Consider the following 25,112-nt stretch of genomic DNA (forward strand, 5'->3'; position numbering starts at 1 on the left):
CTGTGGGGGATGGGGATTGGTGCTGCCGAGGCTCAGGGTGGTATGGCTCCCAGGTCGAGGATACCTGTGTGCACGGGAGGGGGCACAGCTGTGTACATGCACCCCCCTTTGTTGGATCCAGGGGCTGGAGTTAAAGTCACTGCCCCGCCCCCCGTTGCTCTGTGCACGGGCGGCTCCGCCCGCCCACTTCCTGGATACCGAGCGGACCAGGCACCTGCATCCCGGCTGCACTCGCCTCGCCCCCTGCTCAGCTGAGCCCCGCCCCCTGCCACAGAGCCCCTCCCCCTGCCTAGGTGAGTTTCTCCCATGCAGGTCTCCCCCCCCCCGCCCGGTTGGGCCCCGCCCCTTCCGTCCGAGCTCCTCTCCCGGCGGCTCTCCAGGAGCGCTGATGAACTTTTCCGGAGGCGGCTGATCCACGTTACAGAGATGCTGTGCGACAATTGGCGGAGTCGGCTGCCAATCGCCTGTGGCCGTGGTAACGCCCCCGCCCCTCTTCCGCCTCGCCCCCGTTGTTCGCCGTTGATTGGCCCGAGCGGCGGTGATACGGCAGCGGGGCTGCGCTCCTCTCCTGCGCTGGAGAGGGGGAAGGGGCCCGTTGATTGAGGCAGCGAGCGAGCCTCCCGCGTGAGGAAAAGGCGCTGTTGCCGCCGCTATGACGTTCAAGGGGAGCCGGGCCCGGGAGCGTTTCTACAGCACCCGCTGCTGCGGCTGCTGCCATGTCCGTACCGGTACCATCATCCTGGGGACGTGGTACATGGTAAGAGGCCCCGCACGCCGCGGGGAAAGAAGGGGGCTCCTTCAGCCTTAGTGCGCTTGTGCGGGGGCGGGGGGAGGGGCGCGCGCGCTCCCTGTGTCTCGCACTACGCATGCGCCTGGAATGCGTCCGTTGCTGGGCCGGCAGGTTACCCGAGGAGTAGGCAGTACAGCGCATGCGTGTCTGGGGGCAGAGACGTGGTCGCCTGTGTGAAACTGCATGAAATCTTCTCTCCCCTCTTCCCCCCTCCCCCCCCCCCGGCCTTCTTCCGCCCCTCTCCTGCCTCGGGAAGGGGCCTGTGTCCTCGCCCCTGCCCCGGCCAGTCGCCGCCCAGCTCTTCCTGCGCGTCTCGCCGGCCTCTGGGCTGGGCGGCGCCCGGCGGGACCAGAATCGCTGCGGGCCAGCCGAGCCCTGTTCGCGTTCAGGGCCCCCCCCCCCCCCGGGACTCGCTGCTTGTGCTCCCACAGACTGCGGGGGACCCTCCGCCCCCCCCATCGCTTCACCTCCCTGGAGGAGAAAAAAGTGGCGCCGCACTTGTTCACCCACCGGAGCCCCTCGTGCTGCTCTCTGACAGTGACCAGACAGCGAGTGTGAAACATCGGGGTGGGGGGAATAGGAGCCTCTATAAGAGAGCGAGCCAAAAATCGGGACTGTCCCTATAAAATCTGGTCACCCTACTCTCTGGCCTGTTTCTTAGTGTAGGTGTCCCAGGGCAGGGACTGGTCTCTGTGTCCCGAGCAATGCTGGATACGTTGTCTTACTAAATAACTGCAAGACATGACCCACCTGGGGGTCTGAGTAGGTCGAGAGTAGGACAATAAGATTGTGCGGTTGCTTGAATGACTAGGCTGTAACCTTTTGAGAGCACGATGAGACTTTTAAAATGAATGTCTAGAAGCATATAAACCTTGAAGAATTGGGGATTGAGTAGGGTCTTGGAGGAGGGAGTGGATGCTTTGGTGGACAGGATCAGAATGGGAGTTCCAAAAAAGCCCGTGTGAAAATATGTGCAAGTGCGTGAAAGGAAAAGGACATGTAGGGTCACGGTGAGCAAACTATGAGGAGTGAAGCAAGCATTGGAGACCAGTGAAGGGGAAACAAGGGAAAGAGCAAACACATATAAAAGACAGCTAAATTGTGAAGGGTTATGAAAGTTATGCCAGATGTTAAATTTCATCAGGAGGTGATAACAGTAAGATTTTTTTTTTTGAGTGGCTAAAAGATTATAATACTGGACAAGTTAAATGCATCTTGTCATCTTTTGCTATCAAAATGTAAATTTCCTCTGCTCCAACCAGCTAGTGATGCTATTGTCAGTCACCCACTTGTTAAATTTTCCAGAAAGCACCTTTGTGATTACTCCATATTGTGCATCATGCTTGGGAGAGGTTTGCAATAAAAATGCAAAACTTGTGCATTATTTTCCTCTGTTGAGATGCTTACAAAAACTTGACAATGGTTTGGCAGGTGATGTGTTGATATCAACTCTCGTGCTGATCAATATTGCATTATTGTTTTCTTCTGTTCCTCTGTCTATCTATTTTCTGGTTTTTATGTAGATTTTTTTCATCCGTTTCAACAAGGATTAACGGTCCATGACTGGTGTCCCTAAATATTAGGGTAATACTGATAAAGCTCTGAAAATAAGTGCAGATTTCAAGAGAAAATGACTGAAAAGGCCACCAACAGATCTCTGGGGAACACTGATGAAATCTAGGAGGGGAGGAGGAATAGATGCCAATGTAGTCAATCTGCCATTTGTTTGCTCTTCCAAAACAGTCTCTGCTGCTTTTGGTCAGACAGGTAGGACCTCTGCTCTGGATGTGGGTTGGGGGAGGTGAGGCAGTATCATGAATAAGATGGAGATCTGAAAACTCTACTAACATTTAGGGCTGCGGCTTGAGAAACTAGTGTGGAGTGAGCTAAGTAGGGTTATGAAGTAACTAGTCTCCTGGGAGGTGCAGCCTGAGTCATTCACCCAGCTTCTGGGCTGAGGGAGGAAATGGAAAACAGTAGCCCAGAACTGTTGTTCCATTCTCTGTCATTGAGGCTGGGATGCACTGGTATCATTGCAGGACAGGTGGGAAGAGCAGATGGTGGAAGTCGGTGGGGGGGTCAGAGTATGAGGGGAAAATTATAAAGAAGTTTGGGGTACTAACAAAAAACGTTGTGTGCAGAGAGAATGAGGAACTGAAAATATGGGTGGGAGAAAATATACAGATGGGCTAAAATGGCAGTTCCTGTCAAAATTGCTTCTTGGTGTACCTGTTTCTAGATTTCCTAATTTCTTAGGTTTCAGAGTAGCAGCCGTGTTAGTCTGTATTCGCAAAAAGAAAAGGAGTACTTGTGGCACCTTAGAGACTAACAAATTTATTAGAGCATAAGCTTTCGTGAGCTACAGCTCACTTCATCGGATGCATTTGGTGGAAAAAACAGAGGAGAGATTTATATATACACACACACACACACAGAGAACATGAAACAATGGGTTTATCATCACTCTCTTTACAGTGTGTATGATAAACCCATTGTTTCATGTTCTCTGTGTGTGTGTGTGTGTGTGTGTGTGTGTGTATATAAATCTCTCCTTTGTTTTTTCCACCAAATGCATCCGATGAAGTGAGCTGTAGCTCACGAAAGCTTATGCTCTAATAAATTTGTTAGTCTCTAAGGTGCCACAAGTACTCCTTTTCTTTTTCCTAATTTCTTAGAATTTCTGGATTGTTTTTTTCAGGGTTTTTTTTATCATGGGGGGTGGGGGGGAAGCAGTCTGGTTCCACAACTTGGGTCATCAGTGGAGTTTGGACCTTTTCGATCCACATCACCTCTGGCACCTTAGCTAATGGAATAACCACAATAGTAGATTGTCCCCATGCTAGTGGCTGGTACACACTGAGGATGACAATCAACATTTTGCTATTGAGCTTCACAGCTGTTTGTTGACAGCAAAGGAATGTAGAGACCCAAGACTGCTTGGTTCCATTCCAGTTTGTGGAGAGAAGTGTACTGTAGTGCAGTGGTCCTCAAACTTGTTTGATTATAGTCCCCCTTCTTTGTGTCAAATTTCTCACGCCCACCCCCATGTGAGAACCTCTGCTCTAATGGTTATAATCCCTTCCTTCTGTCTCAATTCCTGTAGGATGTCCTTCTCTGCTTCTGTCTCTTTCCCTGCCCCCTCTTCACCTTCTTCCCCCTCTACTCCCATCACACCTCAAATTTCCTTGAGGCTTAGAAAAAGCACATCCGTGCCAATAATGCAACATCCTTGCTCCAAAGCTTGGAGCTGCTAAAGGTTCTCAGTGCAGTCACTGTAAGAATTATTATTAACATAGGCAAAACACTACATCTTCGTTCATCTTGTTCTCGGAAATTGCTGAACCATTTTATCTGAACGTTCCCAAAAATTTCAGCTGAAAGCAGATGCCTCACATCGAAAACCTTAAGTCCAAGCATTTGGTGTGGCAAATTTTAAAGGCAATTGAGGGTTTTGTAATAAAGTGTCAGGCAATCTTCATCATAGTTGGTGCTGTCAGATCAAATTATAGTTGAGTTGAAATATAAGCTGTTAATTTCTGGCATTCTTTGTTCTTCCAGTGTTAAACTTTGTTTCAGATTTTATACTTCCTCAATGGCTGTAATGAGGAAACTATCTCTCTAGATAAATCAGTATAGACTAGAAGTTACTGTAGGTCAGTGGTCTCCAACCTTTTTATGCACAAGATCACTCTTTTTTTTTTTAATAAAATTTAAGGGTAACCCAGGATCTACCCTTCCTCAAGGCCATGCTCCACTCACTCCATCTCCCCTGCCCCTCCCTTGCTCAGTCTCTCCCAACCTCAGTCCCTTTCACTGGGCTGGGGCAGGTGGTTGGGGTTCAGATTCATAGATACTAAGGTCAGAAGGGACCATTCTGATCATCTAGTCCAACCTCCTGCACAGCGCAGGCCACAGAATGTCACCCACCCACTCCTATGAAAAACCTCACCCATGTCTGAGCTATTGAAGTCCTTAAATCATGGTTCAAAACTTCAAGGAGCAGAGAAGCCTCCCTCCAGTCAACCATGCCCCATGCTACAGAGGAAGGCAAAAAAACCTCCAGGGCCTCTCCAATCTGCCCTGGAGGAAAATTCCTTCCTGACCCCAAACATGGCAATCAGCTAAACCCTGAGCACATGGGCAAGATTCACCAGCCAGATACCCAGGAAAGAATTTTCTATAGTAAATCAGATCCCATCCATCTAATATCCCATCTCAGGGGATTTGGCCTATTTACCCTGAATATTTAAAGATCAATTACTTACCAAAATCCCATCATACCATCTCCTCCATAAACTTATCGAGTAGAATCTTAAAACCAGATCTTTTGCCTCCACTGCTTCCCTTGGAAGGTTATTCCAAAACTTCACTCCTCTGATGGTTAAAAACCTTCAACCTTCAGGAGGGGGTGTAGGCTCTGAGCTGGGGCTGAGGGGTTTGCAGTGGGGGGAGCTCTGGGCTGAGGCTGGGGCAGGGAGTTTGAGTGCAGGAGGGAGTGTGGGGTACAGGCTCTGGGAGGGGAATGGGGGTTGGGGTGCAGACTCCCACTGGTTGGCAACACAGCAGGGCTAAGACAGGCTGCCTGCCTGCCTTGGCCCCATGCTGCTTCCAGAAGGGGCCAGTGTGCCCCTGCAGCCTCTGGCAGGGGGAGGGGGGACAACATGGCTCGGTGCACTGCCCCTCCTCCTCCAGGGCCGCAGGGATGTGCTGGCCGCTTCTGAGAGAAGAGTGGGGCCGGGGCAGGCAGGGAGCTTGCCTTAACGGCAGCCCTGTTGCACCACCAGACCTGTAGGAGTCTGAGATAGCAATTGACTGGGAGAGTCTCCAGGATCGACCAGTCGATCACGATCAACAGGGTTGGTGACAACTGTTTGGGACTCGACCAGTATGGATATATGTCAAACAAAGGTGATGCCTAAAAGAAGAATACGTGAATAGTAAACAAATACTCAAAACATTTGCTCTTGGAAGTCTAGTTCTAAAATTTAGTATTTTCTTCACTAGGAACTGGAGCCCAGATCCTCAAAGCTATTTAGGTTCCTAACTTTCATTGGAATCTGTCTAAATCAGAAGCCTAAATACATTTTGAAGATCTGGGCCTGAGTTCTCCCACCCACCATCTAGATATTTAACAATGCCCAGGGACTTTCCTGGTAACTTGAGTTTCAGGATCATTATAGTTCCCTATAAATAATTAACCATTTGTGACAGCTAGGAGGCTTTCCTTTCCTTCCGCCAAATGATCATAAGATGTAGCTTTTAAAGCTCCTTCTTCCCACAGGCTTTCTCAGTGGGCAGGCAGCTTGCAGAGACAGGAAACATATTTATTGTGTTGGCAGGATCAAGTCGGAGTTGAATAAACAGACTAAAAATAATGGCTACTCCCACTGAAACAATGCTATCTCCTTCTGGCAACAAACTGTGGTGATGCAGTCAGTGATGCAGTTTCTACCTGGTCTTTAGGACTCATCTGAGCCCTCTAGTGTACATCCAGTTGTTTAGTTAAACTTCTCCGCTTCTGAAGGTTCGGTTGCATTCAGTAATGAGCAAATCTTAACAATTTACAAAAATAGGGTTTTAAATAAAAGTCAGGTTTTTTGGTCTGAGACGCAGGAAAATAAGTACAAAAAGAAAAGGAGGACTTGTGGCACCTTAGATCATGCTCAAACAAATTTGTTAAACTTCCGTGAGCTACAGCTCACTTCATTGGATGCATGCATGCAGCGGAAAATAACTGCCTTTTTTTTTTTAAGAGGGGAAAATTAGTTTTTAAATAGGGGGAAGCAGAGGGGAGTGCAAGAAGAGTAGAAGTTCGTTTCTTTCTCTCTCCCCCCGCATAGGAGAATAAGAACCCTCATTTTTCAACTTGGTTACTTATGTTATCATGGGGTAAATCTGATGCTTGGAGGAACCTAAAATTTAGGTCTTTTGAGCCATGAAAGTGAAGTACTTGTCTGCTTAGGAACTGGAGGCACTGGCCCAAGAGTGAGACCATAGTATCCATTAATAAGTTGGCATTTGTCAAGGTACCACACTGTCCTTCCTCTTTTAAGTATAAGGAGAAACTGATGCCTCCTATCAGTTTGTGGGAACTGCTGCATTTTTAATAGCTTCTGTTATCCACTGGATTCTGAGTAAAAAGAAATATAGGTAAGTCATCTTTTTCTTGAGCTATGTATATGTGCAGACTATTTTATTTTGAGACATGTTATCCTGAATACATGTACAGAGTGAAATGCCAGTTTTTAAAAACAATGTCTTAGTGTTGGGTATGAAATGAATTTGAGTTCATCTTAATATAGCTCTGAACACAAAAGTGATCCTCTTTTACTCCTTAGCAAGAATAGGATAGGGAGGCTGCTGTGCATTCCAAAGTGTTTCCCTCAACACCCACAAAGAGGGGCAATAATAAAATTGGATGAGGTCGTCCTTCAGTTCTATGGATTCCACACACATGCTTCCTGCAGTGGTTTTCTGGCTCCCTTCCCACCTGACCTAAAAATGTTCAGTTTAATAACCAGGCCTAAAGTGTGTGGACTCCATGGCTGAACATGTTTGTAGTCCCAGAACATACAGTGACTCACAGCTATTACAACTCCATCTTAACAGAATCTACCCGTCTTTCAGATGGGGAGGGTAAGACTGGACTCTTCATTTGGAGACATTAATGTTCCTTAATTGAAAAGCTTCTGTTGAGCATTGTCAGTCCCTTATCCCAGTAGATGTAGTATACCCCCAGTCTGACTTTTTAGGTAACAAGAAAATAGGGTTAGAAATCTAATCTGGATGTCTCAACTGGCTGTACAAATAGAATCACTACGCCAGACTTTTTTTTTATATTTTTGAGATGGGTGGGTTGTGACTTCCAATCAGAGTCCATATGACAAATGTCAGTCTTGATCAGAAATAAAATCTGTAAGACTTCATACTCCCCATCTTTCTCACCCTCCTTGCATCAATTTGGATAAACAAAATAAAATATAGCTACAATACTTAGAATGCAGTTAATGAAACAAAAGTTAATTTTCACTGAAATATTAGGACTTATCTGACCGCTTGTCCTAGTTGAGTAGTGTTTTGATACTGGAATCATGACTCTACAAACACATTTTGACCTGATTTTGTAATGACTTCTGAATTCTAATGTATTAGAAATGAGCATCTTGAGTGCAAATCTAGTGAAGATTTATTTAGGTGTTATAACTGAAGTGTTTGTAAAGCTTTGGCTTGTAATAGCAGATGATGGAAGCTGAGCTTTAATGCATTATTGTGACGCTTTTTTTAATACTGTTAACCTAAGTTTTAACTGAATCTTAAACAGTGGCAAGGGTTACATGCAAATGTATCATGTACTTGGCTAGAGTTACATGAGCCTTTTTGTTTTGTGAAGGTGGGGTTAAGAAGTTCTCTAAGCCAAAAAGTTAGTTTCCCAGTATATATATATTCAGAGTGCAGATAACTGATTATTAAATATTATTTATTAAAAATGCTTATCCATATGAAGGGGTTAGCTTGAGGTGAGACTACTGACAGTGTTGGTAGCAGTGAGGAGATAAATTAGTGCTGAGATGCTTATCATGGGAGAGTAGAAAAGGTGGGAAATATGAAACAGAGCAGTGAGGACACAGATGAACAAAGATGCGATATAGCAGACTCGTAAGATGCAAATGGGTAAACTATCCAGTGTGTGTACTGCATGCTAAGACTGAGGTGCCTTGGTAAGGCTTTCTTGGGGGAACATTCTTGTATCAAGCCTGATGCCACAATTGTAACTAAGCACCAAGTTCAACCCCCCGCCCCCAAAATAGCAAGTAGAATCAGAAAAAAGTGAAGCTGAGAATGTACCTGAATAAAAATGTTGGGCACGTCTAGTAAATCGGTCTGGTTTTCTTGGGGTTGGTCTGTTTGTGGTAGCTTGCTGTGTATGTGAAATCAAGGTTTCAACTGAACTTTTTTCCCCCAGAAAACTTAAGCAAATGCATTTTAACTTTCAAAATGTGGGAAATGCACATCTAACATTTTAACAAGCAACTTCAGTTTCTTAATGAGCTCTTCTGGTTTACAAAAGACTTCCGTAATTGTGCATTAATCTGCTACCATTGCATCAGAGATTCCCAGAGCTTGACCAGCAAACAAGGGAAAATCTGGTTTAAGTACTTAGAAACTGCAAACCCATGCTTTCTTGGGTTCTTCTCATTTATAAAAATACATCCCTGTGGAGGCAAGTCATTCTGAATGAATAATGGGAAATTGTCAATTTTTGTCGTCCAAGAAACCTCTTTCAAACTGACTTTTCCTGTTTACATTAGAGATGAATATCAGAAACCATACTCTAAAAACTAATTACTAACATCTAATACTGTTGGGTGCTCTTGCAAACTATCTTACTCTAGGCTAATCACAGTTAAACTGGCTTTTTTTTCCTTTTATAGTAACTCCTCACTTAAAGTTGGCCTAGTTAATATAGTTTCGTTGTTACGTTGCTGATCAATTAGGGAACATGCTTATTTAAAGTTGTGCAATGCTCCACTATTACGTTGTTTGGCTGCCTGCTTTCTCCACAGCTGGCAGCCTCCCTACATGTGCCCTCCCTGTCAGTGCCGACCGCCCACCAGCAGACCCCACAGATCAGCACCTTCCCCCTCCTGCTCCTGCCCACGGCAGTCAACTGGCTTGCAGTGTTTAGGAGGGAGGGGCAAGGACTTGGCACACAGGCTCCCACTCCCTCCCCTGCCTCCTGAACACCACAAACCAGCTGATTGCCCCAGGCGGGGGGGGGGGAGTGCGAGTGCCTGCATGCTGAGTCCTCACTCCTGCCTCCTAAACATGGCAAGCAATCTGATTGCTCTGAGCAGGACAGAGAGGGGAGGAGCAAGGACTCAGCGTGCAGGCTCCCACCCCACCTCCTGCCTGCAGTAATCAGCTGGCTTGCTGTGTTGGGGAGGGAAGGGGGAGGAGCGAGGATGCAGCATGCAAAGTAAAGGGGGAGGAAGTCAGTGGGGGGGGGAAGAAGAGGCAGGTCAAGGGTGGGAGCTTGGGGGAAGGGGTTGAGTGGTGGTGATCCTGACAGGGAAACCAGCTCCAAAGTGATTAGGGGAGTTGGTCATCTAATGACTTGCTATACAGAGATTTACCAAGGGGAGGGAGGGAAAGGAAAGTGAAACAACTATCTCTAGATGTTTGTTCAAGTTCAGCAAGAGGAGCGGTGGACAATCCACCTTCTTCCGCTCTGACTCCACCACCTCAACCAAGCTTCATACTTGGCAATGATTGTAGTGTTAAATTGCTTGTTTAAAATGTGTATAATGCCTTTTATCTGGTGCAAAAAAAAAAAAAATTCCCTGGCACCTAACCCCCATATTGACATTAATTCTTATGGGAAAATTGGATTCGCTTAACAATTCACTTAAAGTCGCATTTTTCAGGAACATAATTCCAATGCTAAGTGAGGAGTTACTGTAGTTTAAACAGTGTTTATTTAAAACGCTGAGACCTAGTAACTCTAAACCAGAATAGTGACTTTAAATGAGATATTCAGCAGGCTGCAGCAATACTATAAAGAAAGCAAACGTTATCAAGCATTTGGGCATACAACCAACCATAAGGGTTTAACTCTGAAGTATATCTAATCAAATCTTACTGAATCTTGTTTAAAAAAGAAGTCTTGCCCCACATTTTTTTGCTGTTTATCCCCTCTCTTGACCTCCTTTATATAGATTCTGATCCAGTTCCCATTGAAGTTAGTCTTTCTATTGAGTCACGTGGGAGGTGGATTGGGCCACCTAATCTATCAGTATCTAACTTCCCCTCCACTAAGGCTACTAGCTAGGGTGGAAAAATACTTGTGCTGCTATACCCCCTGCAATTTAAATGAATAGTAGGATGGCTGTAAACTACTCTTGTGCCATATCTAATTGTAACATTGTCAGTTAGGTGCATTAAGTAGACACACCTTTTAAAAAGGTATCTTACGGTGTCATGTTTTATACCTTCTTTTCTTTCCTTGGTTTCACTCTACTCTTTCAAATCAGCTCATGAGATGGATTTCTTCTTCCTTGCATTATTTCATCTGAAGTGGGAGGGTGTGGGGAATCAAAGGCCTCTTCTAAACAAAATTGCACTGGCTGAAGTCAAGGGGTGACTCTTAAACCAGGACAAGTGTCCAACCCAGCTTTTTGTACCAGTACAAACTGGTTTAAAATCACACCTTCAGTTGACTGTGTGCAGCTTTCTTGTGTAGACTAGGCCAGAGTTTGCTGTGTTATCTGAAAAATGATTTCTGAATCACACATTACATCTTCATCTGCCATATTGTAACTCTAAATAACTTAAGTAACTGCAATATCTTTCTCAGATGGTGAACTTGTTGATGGGCATCTTGCTGACTGTGGAAGTGACCCACCCTAATTCAGTGCCAACTGTTGACATACAGTATGAAGTCATTGGTAATTACTATGGTTCGGAGAGAATGGCTGGTATGTGTCTAACTTCAAAGTGCCCAGATTACTACTTGGCAGAAACTAGGGCAAGTGTGCATTCTCCTAGTACATCTTGCATTGCTACTGTGTAATTCATTTATTCAAATAAGTCTCATCCGCCAAATGTATACCTATGTTTATCATAAGTCAGGGGTTACTCTGCTGTGGCTTTAAAAAAAAAAAAATAAAATAAAAACAGTGTTATGAAAGCCTCTTAAGTAAAGCTTACATACTGTATTTTGACTTTATATGTCAACATATTAGATGCTTGAAAGCAAATCTATGAGGTAGATTCTGCTGTTTTCTCTACCACTTTGTAGGTTGGCAGATGCCTGTAGTCTCCAATTAAACATTTGCTATCCTTGTCTTGATATATATATATATATATATATATAAATTTTTTTTTTAACCTACCAGTAACTTTAATGTGATTTTAAATTACACTGGAAACCAAATTGGCTGTCTCTTTTGCTGAACTTTGATTTACCTTATTACAGAAAGGTCTGGATTGTCAAGGACTTCATTCTTCTTTTTTTCAGAAGCCAGCTATAGCTATTGTGCATGAGTCTGAATAACTTTTTTTTTCCAGTACATTTTGTTCTTACATTAGAAAACTTGAATAGCCTGGAATGCTAAGAACACTTGAAGATGCAGGACAGATTCACTAAAGTCATCTTGACACAATCAAAACTAATAAGAATGAAATGGTACATAGGGAAAACTATTAAAAGAGAATTCATAGCAGAAATAATTTGATACTTCTAAAAATTTGTTTTAGAATCACAGATGAAGAAAAATAAATGGTGTGTATATTCTGAAGATGCAATCATTGAGCCAATAGCAAGGCTTATGGTTTAATGATTGCACCTTTGTAGGTATTTGACTTCATCATTTGCTTAACTGTAATATTATATAAGCCAGAATTGGGTATATGGAGTTGTGTGGTGGTTTTAATGTACCAGGTGCCTTACAAAAACAAGCAAGTCAGAATCATTGTCCCAAAGAGTTTATAACCTGAATTCAAGATGATACAAAAAGTGAGGCTCAAGAACAGATGGAAGGGATTGTGGGATGGAAGGGTAAAGATGAGGGTGACTATAAAACCACATGGTTAGTCAGTTATATAGCCTGATGGTTCCATAACTTGTATTTTCTTCCCCCTCCCCACTCATTTAAAAAAAAAAAATTGCTGGGAAGATGGCAATGTGTTTGGATTGGAATGAGGTGAGGATGAGGCAGTATCATGAGTATAAACCTGGGAGCCAAGAACTCTTGATCAGAACTTTTCTGACCCATTATGTGCTTACTTTCTGAGGTGCTGAGCACCTGGAATTCCCAAAAGTTAAGACAAGGGGTGCTTAAATAACTTCACATGGAAAGTATAGATCAACACTTCAGAAAAATAAGGCCACTAATCTTTCTGTTAGTCTCCTTAAACTGGGTCATATCAGTTTCTATCTCTGTGATCAAAATAAGGAATTATTTGTGACCAATAAAAGGATGAACATAATGTAGCTTGCAGATGGCTATTGTAGTCATCAATGTACATGACACAAAAGGAGAATCTTCATTATTCAGACCCCCATTAATAGCCTGAACACTACCACCACGTGTCTTTCGTTTGAATTTAAGCCTCTTCTGCTACTTAAACAGCAGTATCTTCTACAGAGTATGGCATTATGCTCTGTTAAAGAGAAATCTGGTTTCCATGGCTACTGATTTATGTGATCAAGTAACTTAAAAAGCTATAGGTATGGTGGAAGTTGTCCTATTTTCATATGAACAATTACTGTTGTGGATTGGCTTAATAAAACCAAATTAACTGTTTGGGTGAATGGTATGGAAGGTACTATAATACAGACTGCTGTTGCTTATTTGTAATGTAGCTAATTGTGCAAAAACAAAATAAAAACAGTTGGATAAACTGATTATGGGGTGTGGCTAGTCAACAGGTAGATCTTGTGTGCTCAAATTGGAAATACTGAAATAAGTCTGTTAGAAGATACCAAAACTGTAAAGTGGTATAATATTTGTTTCCCATTTTTTAATTCAGAAAACGCTTGTGTTCTCTTTGCCATCTCACTCCTCCTGTTCACAATAAGTGCAATGATGGTGTATGGAGCAATTGCTGTAAGTATATTCATGGCATTCAGTTCTAAACTTGGCCAATGTGACTTTCAGATTAACAAATTTTTTTTTTCTCCCCCCAGCACCGAGTGGGCTGGCTCATTCCATTCTTCTGTTACCAGCTCTTTAACTTTGTTCTCAGTTGCCTGGTTGCCATCAGCTCTCTTACTTACATGCCAAGAATCAAAGACTATCTGGATGAGTTAGTAAGTGTCTGGTTAATTAGGTTAATATTTTACAGGTGACAGTCTTGGTTTTCATAATGGGGAATGTGGTCTGTGGTATTTTTTTTAATACACTAAATCTTTTGACATTCCAGTCCAAGAGAAGATCAGTCCCCTTCAGGTATTAAATAGAGCAGGAAGCTAATGACAAGCTAGATTTGGTAGGTAGCATAGACTCAAATGACTTAAATCATTAACAACTCCCTCAGGTCAGTTTTTAGATCTATAAAAGTGTACGCTTAACTTAATATAATGGGTTCCACTCGGATATAGGTCTGGCCTGGGAACTGGAGTTCTGGATCCAAAGAATTTGGCCTCTCATTTGTAGAAGATTGGGGGTGGGGGGACACCTGCTTTCCACCTCAACTTGCAGGCCAGCCTGGCACAAGATCATTCTTACCTAGTTGGCATAAATTTGCATAAGTTCTCCTTCCATACTGCAAAAGATGCACTCTTCCTGAGTGGGATTGTGGGGTCAGTAGCTGCTTTTGAAGGTGGTCCATGGTGAATTGTTGCCATGGGATTGAGGGAAGGACTTGGTGGCAATTTGAAAGCACAAGACCTCGCTGCAGCTGACCCTTTCTCTGGTGGTTCCCCTGCAGACTGTCACTTCAGGGTTGAGGTGGGACAAATATCCCTGGAGGAAGAGAGAGAACTTGAGACCTTTCCGAGTTTTTTCCACATAAATCCAGGAAGGGGAGATTTGGGCCCCTCAGTTTGAGCTAATCCTCAGTATGAATGTAGCCTCAGATTTTGACACTGATATTTATGGATTTTTTTTTCTCCTTTTTTAAACTAGCCAGATTTCCCTTACAAAGATGACCTCCTTGCACTTGACTCCAGTTGTATTTTGTTCGTTGTCCTGGTGTTTTTTGCCTTATTTATCATCTTGAAGGTAAACTAGATACTTTATATTGTTTAAATAAATGTTACTTTTCTGAAGTTTGTATATTGCAGTGTCACTAATATGTAGTTTCAAACATAATCGTAATTTGGATTAAGCATCTTGCATTATATTTTGAGAATCTTTTTAATTGGAGGATGACTTCAGTTTCATATTTGGCATAGTGAAATTGATACCGAAACTTCTTTAATTGCTGTGCTTATTGGGAATAGAGCTGTAGAAAGAGCAGGTTTTTGTGTAGTGGGGGTAGAAATAAACCTTTAAATGCTGTCTTTAAATTTGCATCTGATGAAGTGAGCTGTAGCTCACGAAAGCTTATAGTCTAATAAATTTGTTAGTCTCTAAGGTGCCACAAATACTCCTTTTCTTTTTGCAAATTCAGACTAACACGGCTGCTGCTCTGAAACCCATCCTTATGCTGTAAAGCTCACAAGGAAGTGGTATAATTAGACAAAGCACTTTATGCATGATCTTTGGTTTTTAAACTTTAAACAAATGGGGAAAAATTGCTACTTAAAATAGTATATCGCATTCTGAAAATTTCTTTTCTAGTTTTTTTTAAACAAAAGGTTCCTGAATTTGATGAATTGGACCTTCTTTATTTCCTTCCAAGCCATGTGCCCATACATAAAAGGGTGGTGATGTGAGGGGGGAGATGCATGTAGGTTTGTTTTTTTTAAATGCCCCAGTGTGTTTAAGAGAAATTTAATTAAGACTTTATGCTATAAAGGAATACTTCTGTGACTGGTACGTCTAAAACTAGAGCTGCCAGTTCATAGTCTTGTGCTTTTCATGGCTGCTTTTTGTGAGCAGAAGATGGTGGATCTCTAAATTTACATACTTATGGACATGTAAATTTATGACCCTGACCTTGCCTACCTACAAGAACAGGCTAGTCAGAGTAGAGGGGACAGTAGGGCATGCATGTGCTCACACCAGCTGCTCAAACCCAGTCACCAACTATGACTTTCTGTTGCAGTCCTTGCTCTGGAACAAGGGTGCAACCATGTCTTAAAATCATTGAGTGGTGTGAAAAGGGTGGAACCAGAATGAACAAAATTAGTCTCTGGAAGTCTTCTGGAAAAATTGAAATAGCAAATGCAAATTTTTCCTTAATATTTTTTAGTGTCTTTGAAACTCTATACAGTAGAACCACAGTTTCTAACACCTTGGAATGGAGGTTGTTCATAACTCTGAACAATGTTCTGGTTCTTTCAAAAGCTTACACCTGAACATTGACTTAATACTGCTTTGAAACTTTACTATGCAGCAGGAAAAACACTGCTTTTAACCATCTTTAATTTAAATGAAACCAGAACAAAGTTTCTTTACTTTGGCAAATCTTTTTTTTTAAACTTTCCCTTTATTTTTTTTAGAAGTTTACAATTTAACATAGTACTGTGCTGTATTTGCTTTACTTTTCTTTGTCTCTGCTGCTGCCTGATTGTGTACTTCCAAATGAGGTATGTGGCTGACCAGTCAGTTCGTAACTCTGGTGTTCATAACTCTGAGGTTCTGCTGTATTAGAATAACTTGCAACTTGCAAGTGAATCTTTTTTGAACAGAACAAAACAGATGTACATACCAACAGCAGGGCCCGAAACACTTGCCATGTGTACATGAATGTAAATCTCAGTAAGCTTCAACAGGGTATATGTTGGTAGGCTATTGGGCCATAACTTCACTAAACGATCTGTCATTTTGCCTTCAGCCACCTGAACATTGCACAAATAGCTACATAATGCAAACTCGGAGTAGGTTCTTTCTATTAGAATAGAACTCATTAATTTCAAATGTTACTATTTCTACTATGGTAGCCCTTTGGAGCCCCAAGCATAGATTACTATCGGGCACTGTACTAATGCCAAACAAAAGGACAGTCCCTGCTCCGAGGTGCTTACAATCCAAGTCTGAATAAAAATAAAGTTAGACTTTATTTGTTTAAAAAAAAATTATATAAAGTGGTTGAGCCATACCCTTGTACTAAAAGGGCATCAGGTTTCCTGGAGATAAGAGAAGACAGGCTGTTAAAGCTGCTGGTATGTGGGTTTTTTGTTTTTTGTTCCTCTTCCCCTCTCTCGAGTTCTTAAACGGTATTGAGAGCCTAAAAGCAACTCCTAATTCAGGTCCCTAACAAAACTAGGTTCAGATCTATCCTTCTACATTTTGCAGTGGTGTTGCTGCTCTGGGATGGGGAGAGTGGTGGCTTCCTTCTTATTAAGACACTTTTGGTGCCCCTTCTCTCTGCCTCCTTCACCCATGGGACCTACTTCCTAGACTCCAATCCCTGACAGAATAATTTCTCTTCTCCCTGGCCTCTCACAGTATTGCTTCTTTTAGCCCCCTGTCTGGGCACTTAAGTCATCCATCTCTCAGCCCCAAACCCTTAATTTCTGTTCTTTCATCTCCCAGTACTCTAGGATGCCAGGATTGGCTACAGTCTCACCTCTGCCTCCTTCCATCACATGGTTTTGGGGGTGAGGGGGAGGTGAGAAAAATAAACCCACCAAAACTATTAAATGTTAATAATCAGGCTTTGTATACTCTCCCATGGGTCTGGGACCAGTGTTCCCTCTAATTTTTCCCACCTATCTGCAGAATGAATTTTATGTGCACCAATATGGAGGTCATCTGAGACATCACCTCAATATTAATGCGCATTACAAAATCCATGTGGTTGGATGGGGCCAAAGGGTTTGGAGAGTGAATGGTGGGTATGGGGAGGGGAAGAGAGAAGGGCTCAAAGTTGGGACAGAGGGTTGGGGTGCAGGGGTTGAGGGCTCTGGGGTGGAGCTAGGGATGAGGGGCTCAGGGCTGGGACAGGGTTGGGGTGAACAGGGTGAGGGCTCCAGCTGGGGTTGTGGGCTCTAGGGAATGAGGAGCCTGGGATGCAGTGGGGCTCCCCAGGGCTACAATGGGGAGAGCACTCCCTTCCAGCTCTCTCTGCAGCAGCACCTGGACTGGGGAGGTGGGGGGTGGAAACGATGTCTCTCCCCTGAGCCACAGCAGGTCTGGGGCTCAGGGAGAGGCATCTCTCCCCAATACAGCCCTGAGTGCCTGCATGGCACTTAATAGGCAGCTGCACAGACATGTGGCTTAGAGGGAGCTTAATCAGGGACCCAGTGAAGGAATTATCTGTGAGGTCCTTTTTACTATGGTGTTGCTCTTCCATGCACTCCAATCCCTGAGTTGGTGTGTTACAACCAGGTGAAGGGGATTAAAATTGTTCTCTGATGTGCTGGAGATGTTTGTTCTCTAGAGATGTGCAAGCTACATGTAGAGCGCATACTGAAATTTTGGTAGTTTTTGTTTAAGACAGTGATTTGGGTGGTGACATTTAATGTATAAGGCCAGCTAATTAAATACCTTGGGCCATATTTACTGCTGAGGGTGTAAAAAAAAAAAAAAAAAAAAAAAAAACAAACTTCAATGACCAAGAAGTTAGCTAGTTTTTAAAGCAAATGTATTTTATTTTATTAAAATAAAACTCTCATCTCTCAGGCTTATCTAATTAACTGTGTATGGAACTGCTATAAATACATCAGCAACAGAAACTTGCCTGAGATAGCTGTGTACCCTGCATTTGAAGCTCCTCCACAGGTAAGTCTCTTCCTTAGACAAAGGAACAGAAATTGCCAGTTTTTAAAATTGACTTGGTATCCATATGTACATCTAAAATTAAACAATGTTACCCCCTCAAGAGAACCAGTCTGAGTTATAGCTGCATTGGCTTCTGTCTCAGCCCCCATGAATGGTACATGAAAGAAATGAGCCAAATCAGGGTGAATGGAATAAAAGGTGAATAAATGTATTTATATCCACAACTTTGTACAGAGGCATTAAAGAGAATCTGATTTAAAGTAACACATGTAAGACTTTTTGAGTGCAGTATTTAAATTTGACAAGACTATATTGATGTTGTGGCAGGCAATAAATTATGTATGAATGCCACAGCGCTGGCTTGGAGAGTAATATACAGGCCTCTGCAAATCAGAATATTCCTCAGACGAAAGATGCTTTTGGAACCCTAATTTCACATTTCTGTGAGGCTGCTGGACGATGAATCATGCATTTAATTTTCTGATCATAGGTCAGAAGATGTCAATCTGGAGGCATCAGATTTTATTTAAATTTCTGTAGAATTTTTGTGACCCTGCCTCAACTGGTCAGGTAAAACAGGACCACTATTGAATGGCAGCTGCTTCAGGACTTCCAGAAGGCCTGCAGCACCTGATCTTTTTGAAAAATGTCAATAGTACAGTAGAGCTTCCTCTCCTTATTTCTGTCCATACAAGGATAGCATTAGTTTCTAGATGGTTGGGCTTCTATCCCCTGTCCATCAACTAGACTCCATCTGGTTTAATTCTTTGGATTAGTAGATATGGGACTTCAGAGCACTACAATCCAGGTGCATTAGCTGTCTAACAGATCATTCTCTTCAGTACTGGACAGAAGTTCTCTCGGTTCCAGTATGCACCATTAGAAACAAATGGAGTAATATAGGCACTAACTAGGGAAAACGGAGCAGTTCCTCCCTGTATTCTGAGGAGTTGGGGGAGAGAAACTCATCTGATTACATATCAGTTTCCGTGTCAAGGTGTTCTCTGTCTCTGTACGTACATGAACCCCACCACCATAGTACCTGAACATCTGAATGAAGCTCCTGTGGAAGTGTGATCATTGGATCTAGTAGAGAAATTTAGGATTATTGGAAGCAGCAAATAAAATTAGTTAACATATTATAGCTCTAGTTACAATGGGTACTGTATGACTCAGTTGCAGTACCAGTGGTTCTCCAGATTTCTAGTTCCATGAACTAGTTAATAAGAGAACCCATATCGGGACCCAAACCTCGGTCCCTCTGATTTGGTTATCAGAACACTTTTTTGTTCTGTGGGCCATCTAGGAGAGCTCTGGGGCACACTGTTCCTATTGTTCAGGAACCACTATCCCATACACCTAGTAGCAGCATTCCATTAGCTTTGCAAGACTGGATGCTGGTAATGACCACTGGAGAAGATAGTGGCATGAAATTTTTATGGACATAGAGGGTGATGTGAATTCAGTTCACCAAAGTGAACATTCTTTCAGTCTAGAATGCAGTAGTTTCAGACAATCGACTGGTATTTCAAAGCCAGGAATGCAGATCTGCAACACCAAGCTGTGTGTTATCTTTATTTTGTGCTTCTGATGATCTCTTGCGCTCACGCACGCGCACGAAACCTTCCCCCAAAGTGGCTGTAGCCTACGTGGCTTATATTTTGTTTTCTAGCAGAAACACAATTGAACATAATTATCAAACACTCTCTCACAGAATTGGAAAATCTTATGTCAATTTGTTTTGACAAATGTCTCTTCAATAACTTTTAATTTTAAAATTCCAGTTTCTTGACCTTTTCTCTTGGGAGGATGGGAGGTGAAATTGTTTCCCTACTAGCTCCTTTACTCTTTACTAGAAAAGGATAAAAATGGAATAGAGGTAGTGGCTGAGACTTAGATTCAGAAGAATAAGAATGCTTTTGCTGCTTTTGGCATTACATTTGCTGCGAGTTTCACTCTAAAAATCTGCCTGCAATAGAGAATCAAGTTGATATGGTCTTTCCTAAAAGCCTCTGCAATCTGTTAACCTCACTTGTTTTATTTTTTTCCTAGTATGTCTTGCCAACATATGAAATGGCAGTGAAGATGCCTGAGAAGGAACCCCCACCTCCTTACATACCTGCCTGAAGCAACTGTGCTTACGTTAATTAATGTCTGTACCAATTTCTTGGTCCTTTTTAATCTTGCAAGATTGCTTAAATATTCAGGGCTTTAGGAGCAAATCTTTTTGTTTAAAAGATGTTTGATATAACTCTACTAAGCAAAACACATCTGGCAGTAACTTTTTTCCTGTTTGCTTCAGTTTTTGTTCTCTTTAATGGTCTTAAACACGTTTGTTTGCCTTAGGGTCTTGTACTGCAAACATTAGAACTACATGAGTGAAGTAGTTCATGTAACATCAACTGAACAACTCGCATGAGTAAAGTTAGCCACAGGCATACATGTCTGCAGGTCAGGCCCTTAATTTGTAGAGTAATTTTTGTAAAGTAGTTCATAAATACAATCATTTTGCCAGTAGATCAGAGTTTTGCCTTTCTTTAATCACTTTTTTTGGGGGGGAAGGAGGTTGGGAGGGAGGTTTGAATGGTGTGTGTGTGTGTGTGTGTAGATTTTTTTTTTTTTTTTTTTTTTTTTTTTTTTTTACTTTGCACTTTTCTCACACTGTCTTACCTTATTATTTATCTATTGCCTTGAAACATTTTCAGGAAGAGCGAAGTTGGCACTAAGGTTTGAAGTTTTACAACATGCTGTGAATGCAAGAAAAAATGCACACAGAAATTACTTAAATGTGGGAGATGGCTGCATGTTTCTAATCTGTATATTTTCTCTATTTGTGATAAATGATACTTTAATAAATCTTTTAAGAAACGTTTACTAGTAGTCTTGACTGTGTAGGGTGGCATGGAGAGGAATTCCCAAACAAATTGTTTACTGATTTGGTAATGATCTAAGGAAACTTGTAGGAGGGGGAAACTCTTTTTTTTTTTTTAAATTAAATATAAACAAAAAACATGTCCCATGGCCTAGGAGAAAGAAGGGATGTTAGTCAAAAGAACAAAATGACCATGTAATAGAACTTGCATTCTCCAAAATCTCAACCTTCTGTATCTAGGAAAATGTCTCTTTCCAGTAAGCTGAAATGTAGAATAAGGATATGCTGCCCCTGCTTAAACTCAAAGTGCGGTGAGGAATTTTTTTATGGTCTTGCCCTTCCTCCCCTACCTCCTCCTTCTCTGAGAAGGATACAAAGTTTAAGATGCCCTGTCACATCCAAGATTGCGTGCCTTTCCCTCCATCTTGTCTCTCATTGCCTCCCATTCCTCCTAATTTATACCCCTGCTCCCCCAAGTATGGCTAGATGTTTTAATTGCAGCTAGTCCTCTTGGTTTTAATGGCCTGGGTGGGACCTAACTAATGTGCACAAACTCCCAAAAGGGAAACGGATGGTACTGAGGGCACTCATGTTCTAAGCTTATATTAGAACTGATAGTGCAAGCATGCCAGCAGATGTCCAGTTTTGAGCCCTCATATCAAGATCTTGCATTTGTCCCAACTCTGCCAAGTTAGTAGCAGTTACAGGACACCTTTCATTTCTTAGTTATATTTCTGTGGCCCTCTGGATGTTGTGACTAAATATCCCCCAGTCTGTCTAATGAACAACTTTGCTTCAATTCACCTTATACCTTTCCCTTTGGGGAAAGGTGATGGGGAATCAAAGGATTTCTGATGGAAGTATTTTTCTTTTTGTTACACAAAGATTTATTAAACTTCACAAATGTGAGGAGAGAAAGTGAAGGGTCCAGTTCTGGGGTATAGTAAACTGTTACTTGGATAAACATCCTCAAAATCCTGTGGGTTTTTTGAGGATCAATCAGAGAGGAGTGGGTAGGAGAGCAAAAGCAACAAATCTAAGATTTGTATGGTAACTAATTTATAGGGGTAAACCAGGCTTTCTGTTAACCAAAGTTTCTGGAACGGAACAAAAACACTTACCAAGGACATCAGATACACAGTTCTGCAACAAAATTCACAGCTACTTTTTGTAAGGTCTAATCTGAAATCCCTCCCCCACCTAGGAAAGTGCATGGGACTCTAGCTATTTTTAGCAGGATGCAGTACTGGGATTTGAACCTGTGATTCCATGGAATCTAGATATTTCAATTATAAGGCTAATATCACTAAATCTATTTGGGGTAAAGCTGTTGTAGTAGGTCCTTCAGAAACCAGGTAATATCTGTATCTTGTAATATTGTACAAAAGAACATGGTTAAGCTTATGAAAAGCTTTATTGCAAATAGCTAATGTTTTCTTTCAGGGTTACTAGTAAAACTTAAGCTTGCACCTTTAACTTCTTGTTAAAATACACCTGACTGTGTAGCAATGAGGAGCACCATTTCCATTGAAATTATTGCTCAGCTCAACACTTCACAGGACCAGATTCTACCTCTGTAAAGAGAAGCTGGTTCTGAGGTAAACTGGATACTTCAGAGGTGTTGTAGATAGTTTGTAAAGTGCTTTGAGATCTCCAGATATGCAGTAGTAGTAGTTATTCAAACCTTTTATCCCTCTGCTCTAGAAAGGAATTTTTTTTTTTTTTTTTTTTTTTTTAAAAATGCAGTTGAGAAAGTATGTAAATTGAGCTTGATAGAACTCTAGCTACTAATTTATGTTGCCCTTAATCAACCAGACTAGATGTCTAAGAAGCTGCAAGCAGGAGCTTGTCTAGAACTGTTTGTGTCACTTGAAAGCAATAGTTTGTTTTTTTTATTGTGCTTAGTCATTTTAATTTGCACATCTGATAACAGTTGCTTTGGTATTATTGACCACTTGTCAAAGACCTCCAGGAATGCTTTGGTCTTAGTAATAAAACTCGTGTCCCATGCAGGGGTGCTAGGATATGGTCACGGCAACCATGCTATATAAAGATAATTTAAAAAGAGATCAGCTGTATTTCAGTATGTACTGTAAGCTGTACCGTGTGTGCAAGTTCTTCCAGTAACTTTTTTTTATTCCCATTTAAAAGTAAATACAGGAAAAAATAAAGTACCAAATCATAAAACCATGAAATGGCTCAATGATGTAGAGAATTTAATGCCTCGGGCATCTGTCCATTAAATGGGACTATTAAAAGTTACTGTATCCAAAAGTAAAATTAAGATCAGCACACTAATGTTGGAAGCTTTTCTCTTCTGTTTCAGACAGTATTTATATTAAGAACTGATGTTGCTGACTCATTAGAGGCTTTTTCCAGGCTCATTTTTATTAGTCAGTGAGACATTCTTTGATTCACAGTTGTGGAAGAAGATATGAATTGTATTTAGCACAAAATCATCCCAAATCTATAAACTTTTAAAATGCATGTCTTCAAGAAACACAATCTTTTTTTTAAAATTAAAGATTTCCCCCCACACTTCTTATAGTAGCAAAATATAAATCTAAAAACAGTCAATTTTAATGCTATTTGAAACATTAACCATAGTGTCAACAATACACTGCTGTTCAAGGTCTGATATGGCTCAATGACTATAAGTATTTATCCATTGTGGAATAGTTGTTAGACCAGACAGAGGGGGAGAGAATGTAACTCTGTAAGGCAATGTTAGGGCATCCTGGGAGGTGGGAGATCTTGGGTCCAGTGCCTGTGCTTCAATCATTCTTAGTTGGTCATACTGGAACAGCTTCAACAGGAGATTGAGGGAGCACCCAGAGCAGAATACCCCCAGAGTTCTGTGCTTAGGGCAACCTCCTGAGAGGTGGGAATTCCCCTGCTGGAGTTTTAGTATTTTAAATTATTATGAGAAACCACCAAACAATTTAACCATACCTTCCTTTACTGAAGCCAAAGGCCAAATAGTACTTTCACAATTGCTCTAAACATGCCTAAATAATCAATTTACTGCATCCAAACGGTAACAAAACATTTGATCAAGAAACTTAAAGGGCTAGGCCTAGGGGTGCTTAGACCCATATTGGTCACCTCCAACATGGTCAGCCAGGTATTAGCAATGAACCCTTTAACAAACAGGCAATGTCTCTGACAATTACTAACTTTAACTAAAAAAACAGTTTTAGACTGTTCACTTCTATTTTTTCAGCCTTAATCCAGTTAAAATTTACAACCTCCTTTTTCCCCAAGGCCTTTCCTCCCCTCCTTGGTGCTCAACTCTACTTTTTTTTTTTTTTTTTTTTTTTTTTCCATTGCACCTAGACTTTAACACTGATGCATGGGTTGGGAAGCCCCGTGTTGGCTCAGCTTTGAAGACAAAGAATCCATCTTAAAAATATCTGCAGTCATCCCTATCGGTCAGAGACCTTCTTTTTAGAAACTTTCCCTTATCTTAGTCTTTGAACCAGACAGCCTCCCTACTTCATTCCTTCTCACCATATAATCTTTACCTTAGATTTCTTTGTTGGGGTCTTTTCTTTACAACACACTTTCTTAGCTTAAATGTGGTTAACTCCAATTCCATATTTACCCTACTCCCCTTGTTCAAATCCTTTCTCTTCCTCTGGCAGAAACTGGGGAATTGAACCTGGGTCCCACATCCCATGCAAGTGCATTAACCACTGTGCTGAAAGTTACAAGGTAGGTAGGGCTACTTCCTTTTCCTGTGGTCAGATTCTGAATTGGAGCCAGTAGGTGGCCTCTGAGCATGCCTACCAAATCAGGTGCTGCATGAGACTCAAGCAGACACATGCTTATCTTCTGGTTTGTGAATCACTCTGGGGCTTAGGCAAGAGGTAAGTGTCCAGATGTCTATAGGGAGGCAGCAGTGCACGTGCCCAGAGGCAGAAACTAAAGGGAGGGAGCTTTTACCCTGAAAATGTAGGCGCTAAGTGAATTTAGGTGCTTACCAGGTTTGGCAGGAGTTTTTGTGGATCACAATGGAGCCAAAATAGGGACTTGGACACTTAAGTATGAGGTTTAGATGTCTAAGTACCTTTTGTGGACCTGGGTCCAGGTGTACAATGAAGTGAGACTATCACTC

General features: G+C 41.9%; 1 protein-coding gene across 3 annotated transcripts; it reads left to right on the plus strand.

Annotated features, from left to right (window-relative positions):
• Positions 1 to 450: 450 nt before the first annotated feature.
• LAPTM4A (lysosomal protein transmembrane 4 alpha) lies at positions 451 to 20,995 on the plus strand. Of its 3 annotated transcripts, XM_043510208.1 has the most exons (8): positions 503 to 757; positions 11,145 to 11,265; positions 13,322 to 13,398; positions 13,479 to 13,601; positions 14,419 to 14,514; positions 18,025 to 18,123; positions 20,176 to 20,265; positions 20,829 to 20,995. In XM_043510208.1, exons 1-7 carry the CDS (start codon positions 653 to 655, stop codon positions 20,248 to 20,250), a joined length of 696 nt encoding a protein of 231 aa, XP_043366143.1. In that variant the 5' UTR covers positions 503 to 652; the 3' UTR covers positions 20,251 to 20,265; positions 20,829 to 20,995. The 3 variants fall into 3 exon arrangements, with proteins under 3 accessions (XP_038253056.1, XP_043366143.1, XP_043366142.1); XM_038397128.2 differs by lacking the exon at positions 20,829 to 20,995 and having other exon boundaries at positions 451 to 757; positions 20,176 to 20,640; XM_043510207.1 differs by lacking the exons at positions 20,176 to 20,265; positions 20,829 to 20,995 and adding an exon at positions 18,225 to 20,026.
• The last annotated feature ends 4,117 nt before the right edge of the window (positions 20,996 to 25,112 follow it).

The sequence above is a fragment of the Dermochelys coriacea genome, chromosome 3 (genome assembly GCF_009764565.3).
Source record: "Dermochelys coriacea isolate rDerCor1 chromosome 3, rDerCor1.pri.v4, whole genome shotgun sequence".
Taxonomy (NCBI): domain Eukaryota; kingdom Metazoa; phylum Chordata; order Testudines; family Dermochelyidae; genus Dermochelys; species Dermochelys coriacea.

Excerpts from the sequence above, each read along its gene's own strand:
- LAPTM4A (XM_043510207.1), top strand. The coding sequence starts at position 653 with ATGACGTTCAAGGGGAGCCGGGCCCGGGAGCGTTTCTACAGCACCCGC. Across the intron at positions 11,266-13,321 it reads TGGTTCGGAGAGAATGGCTG|AAAACGCTTGTGTTCTCTTT; the intron begins GTATGTGTCTAA and ends TTTTTAATTCAG. Across the intron at positions 14,515-18,024 it reads CCTTATTTATCATCTTGAAG|GCTTATCTAATTAACTGTGT; the intron begins GTAAACTAGATA and ends CTCATCTCTCAG.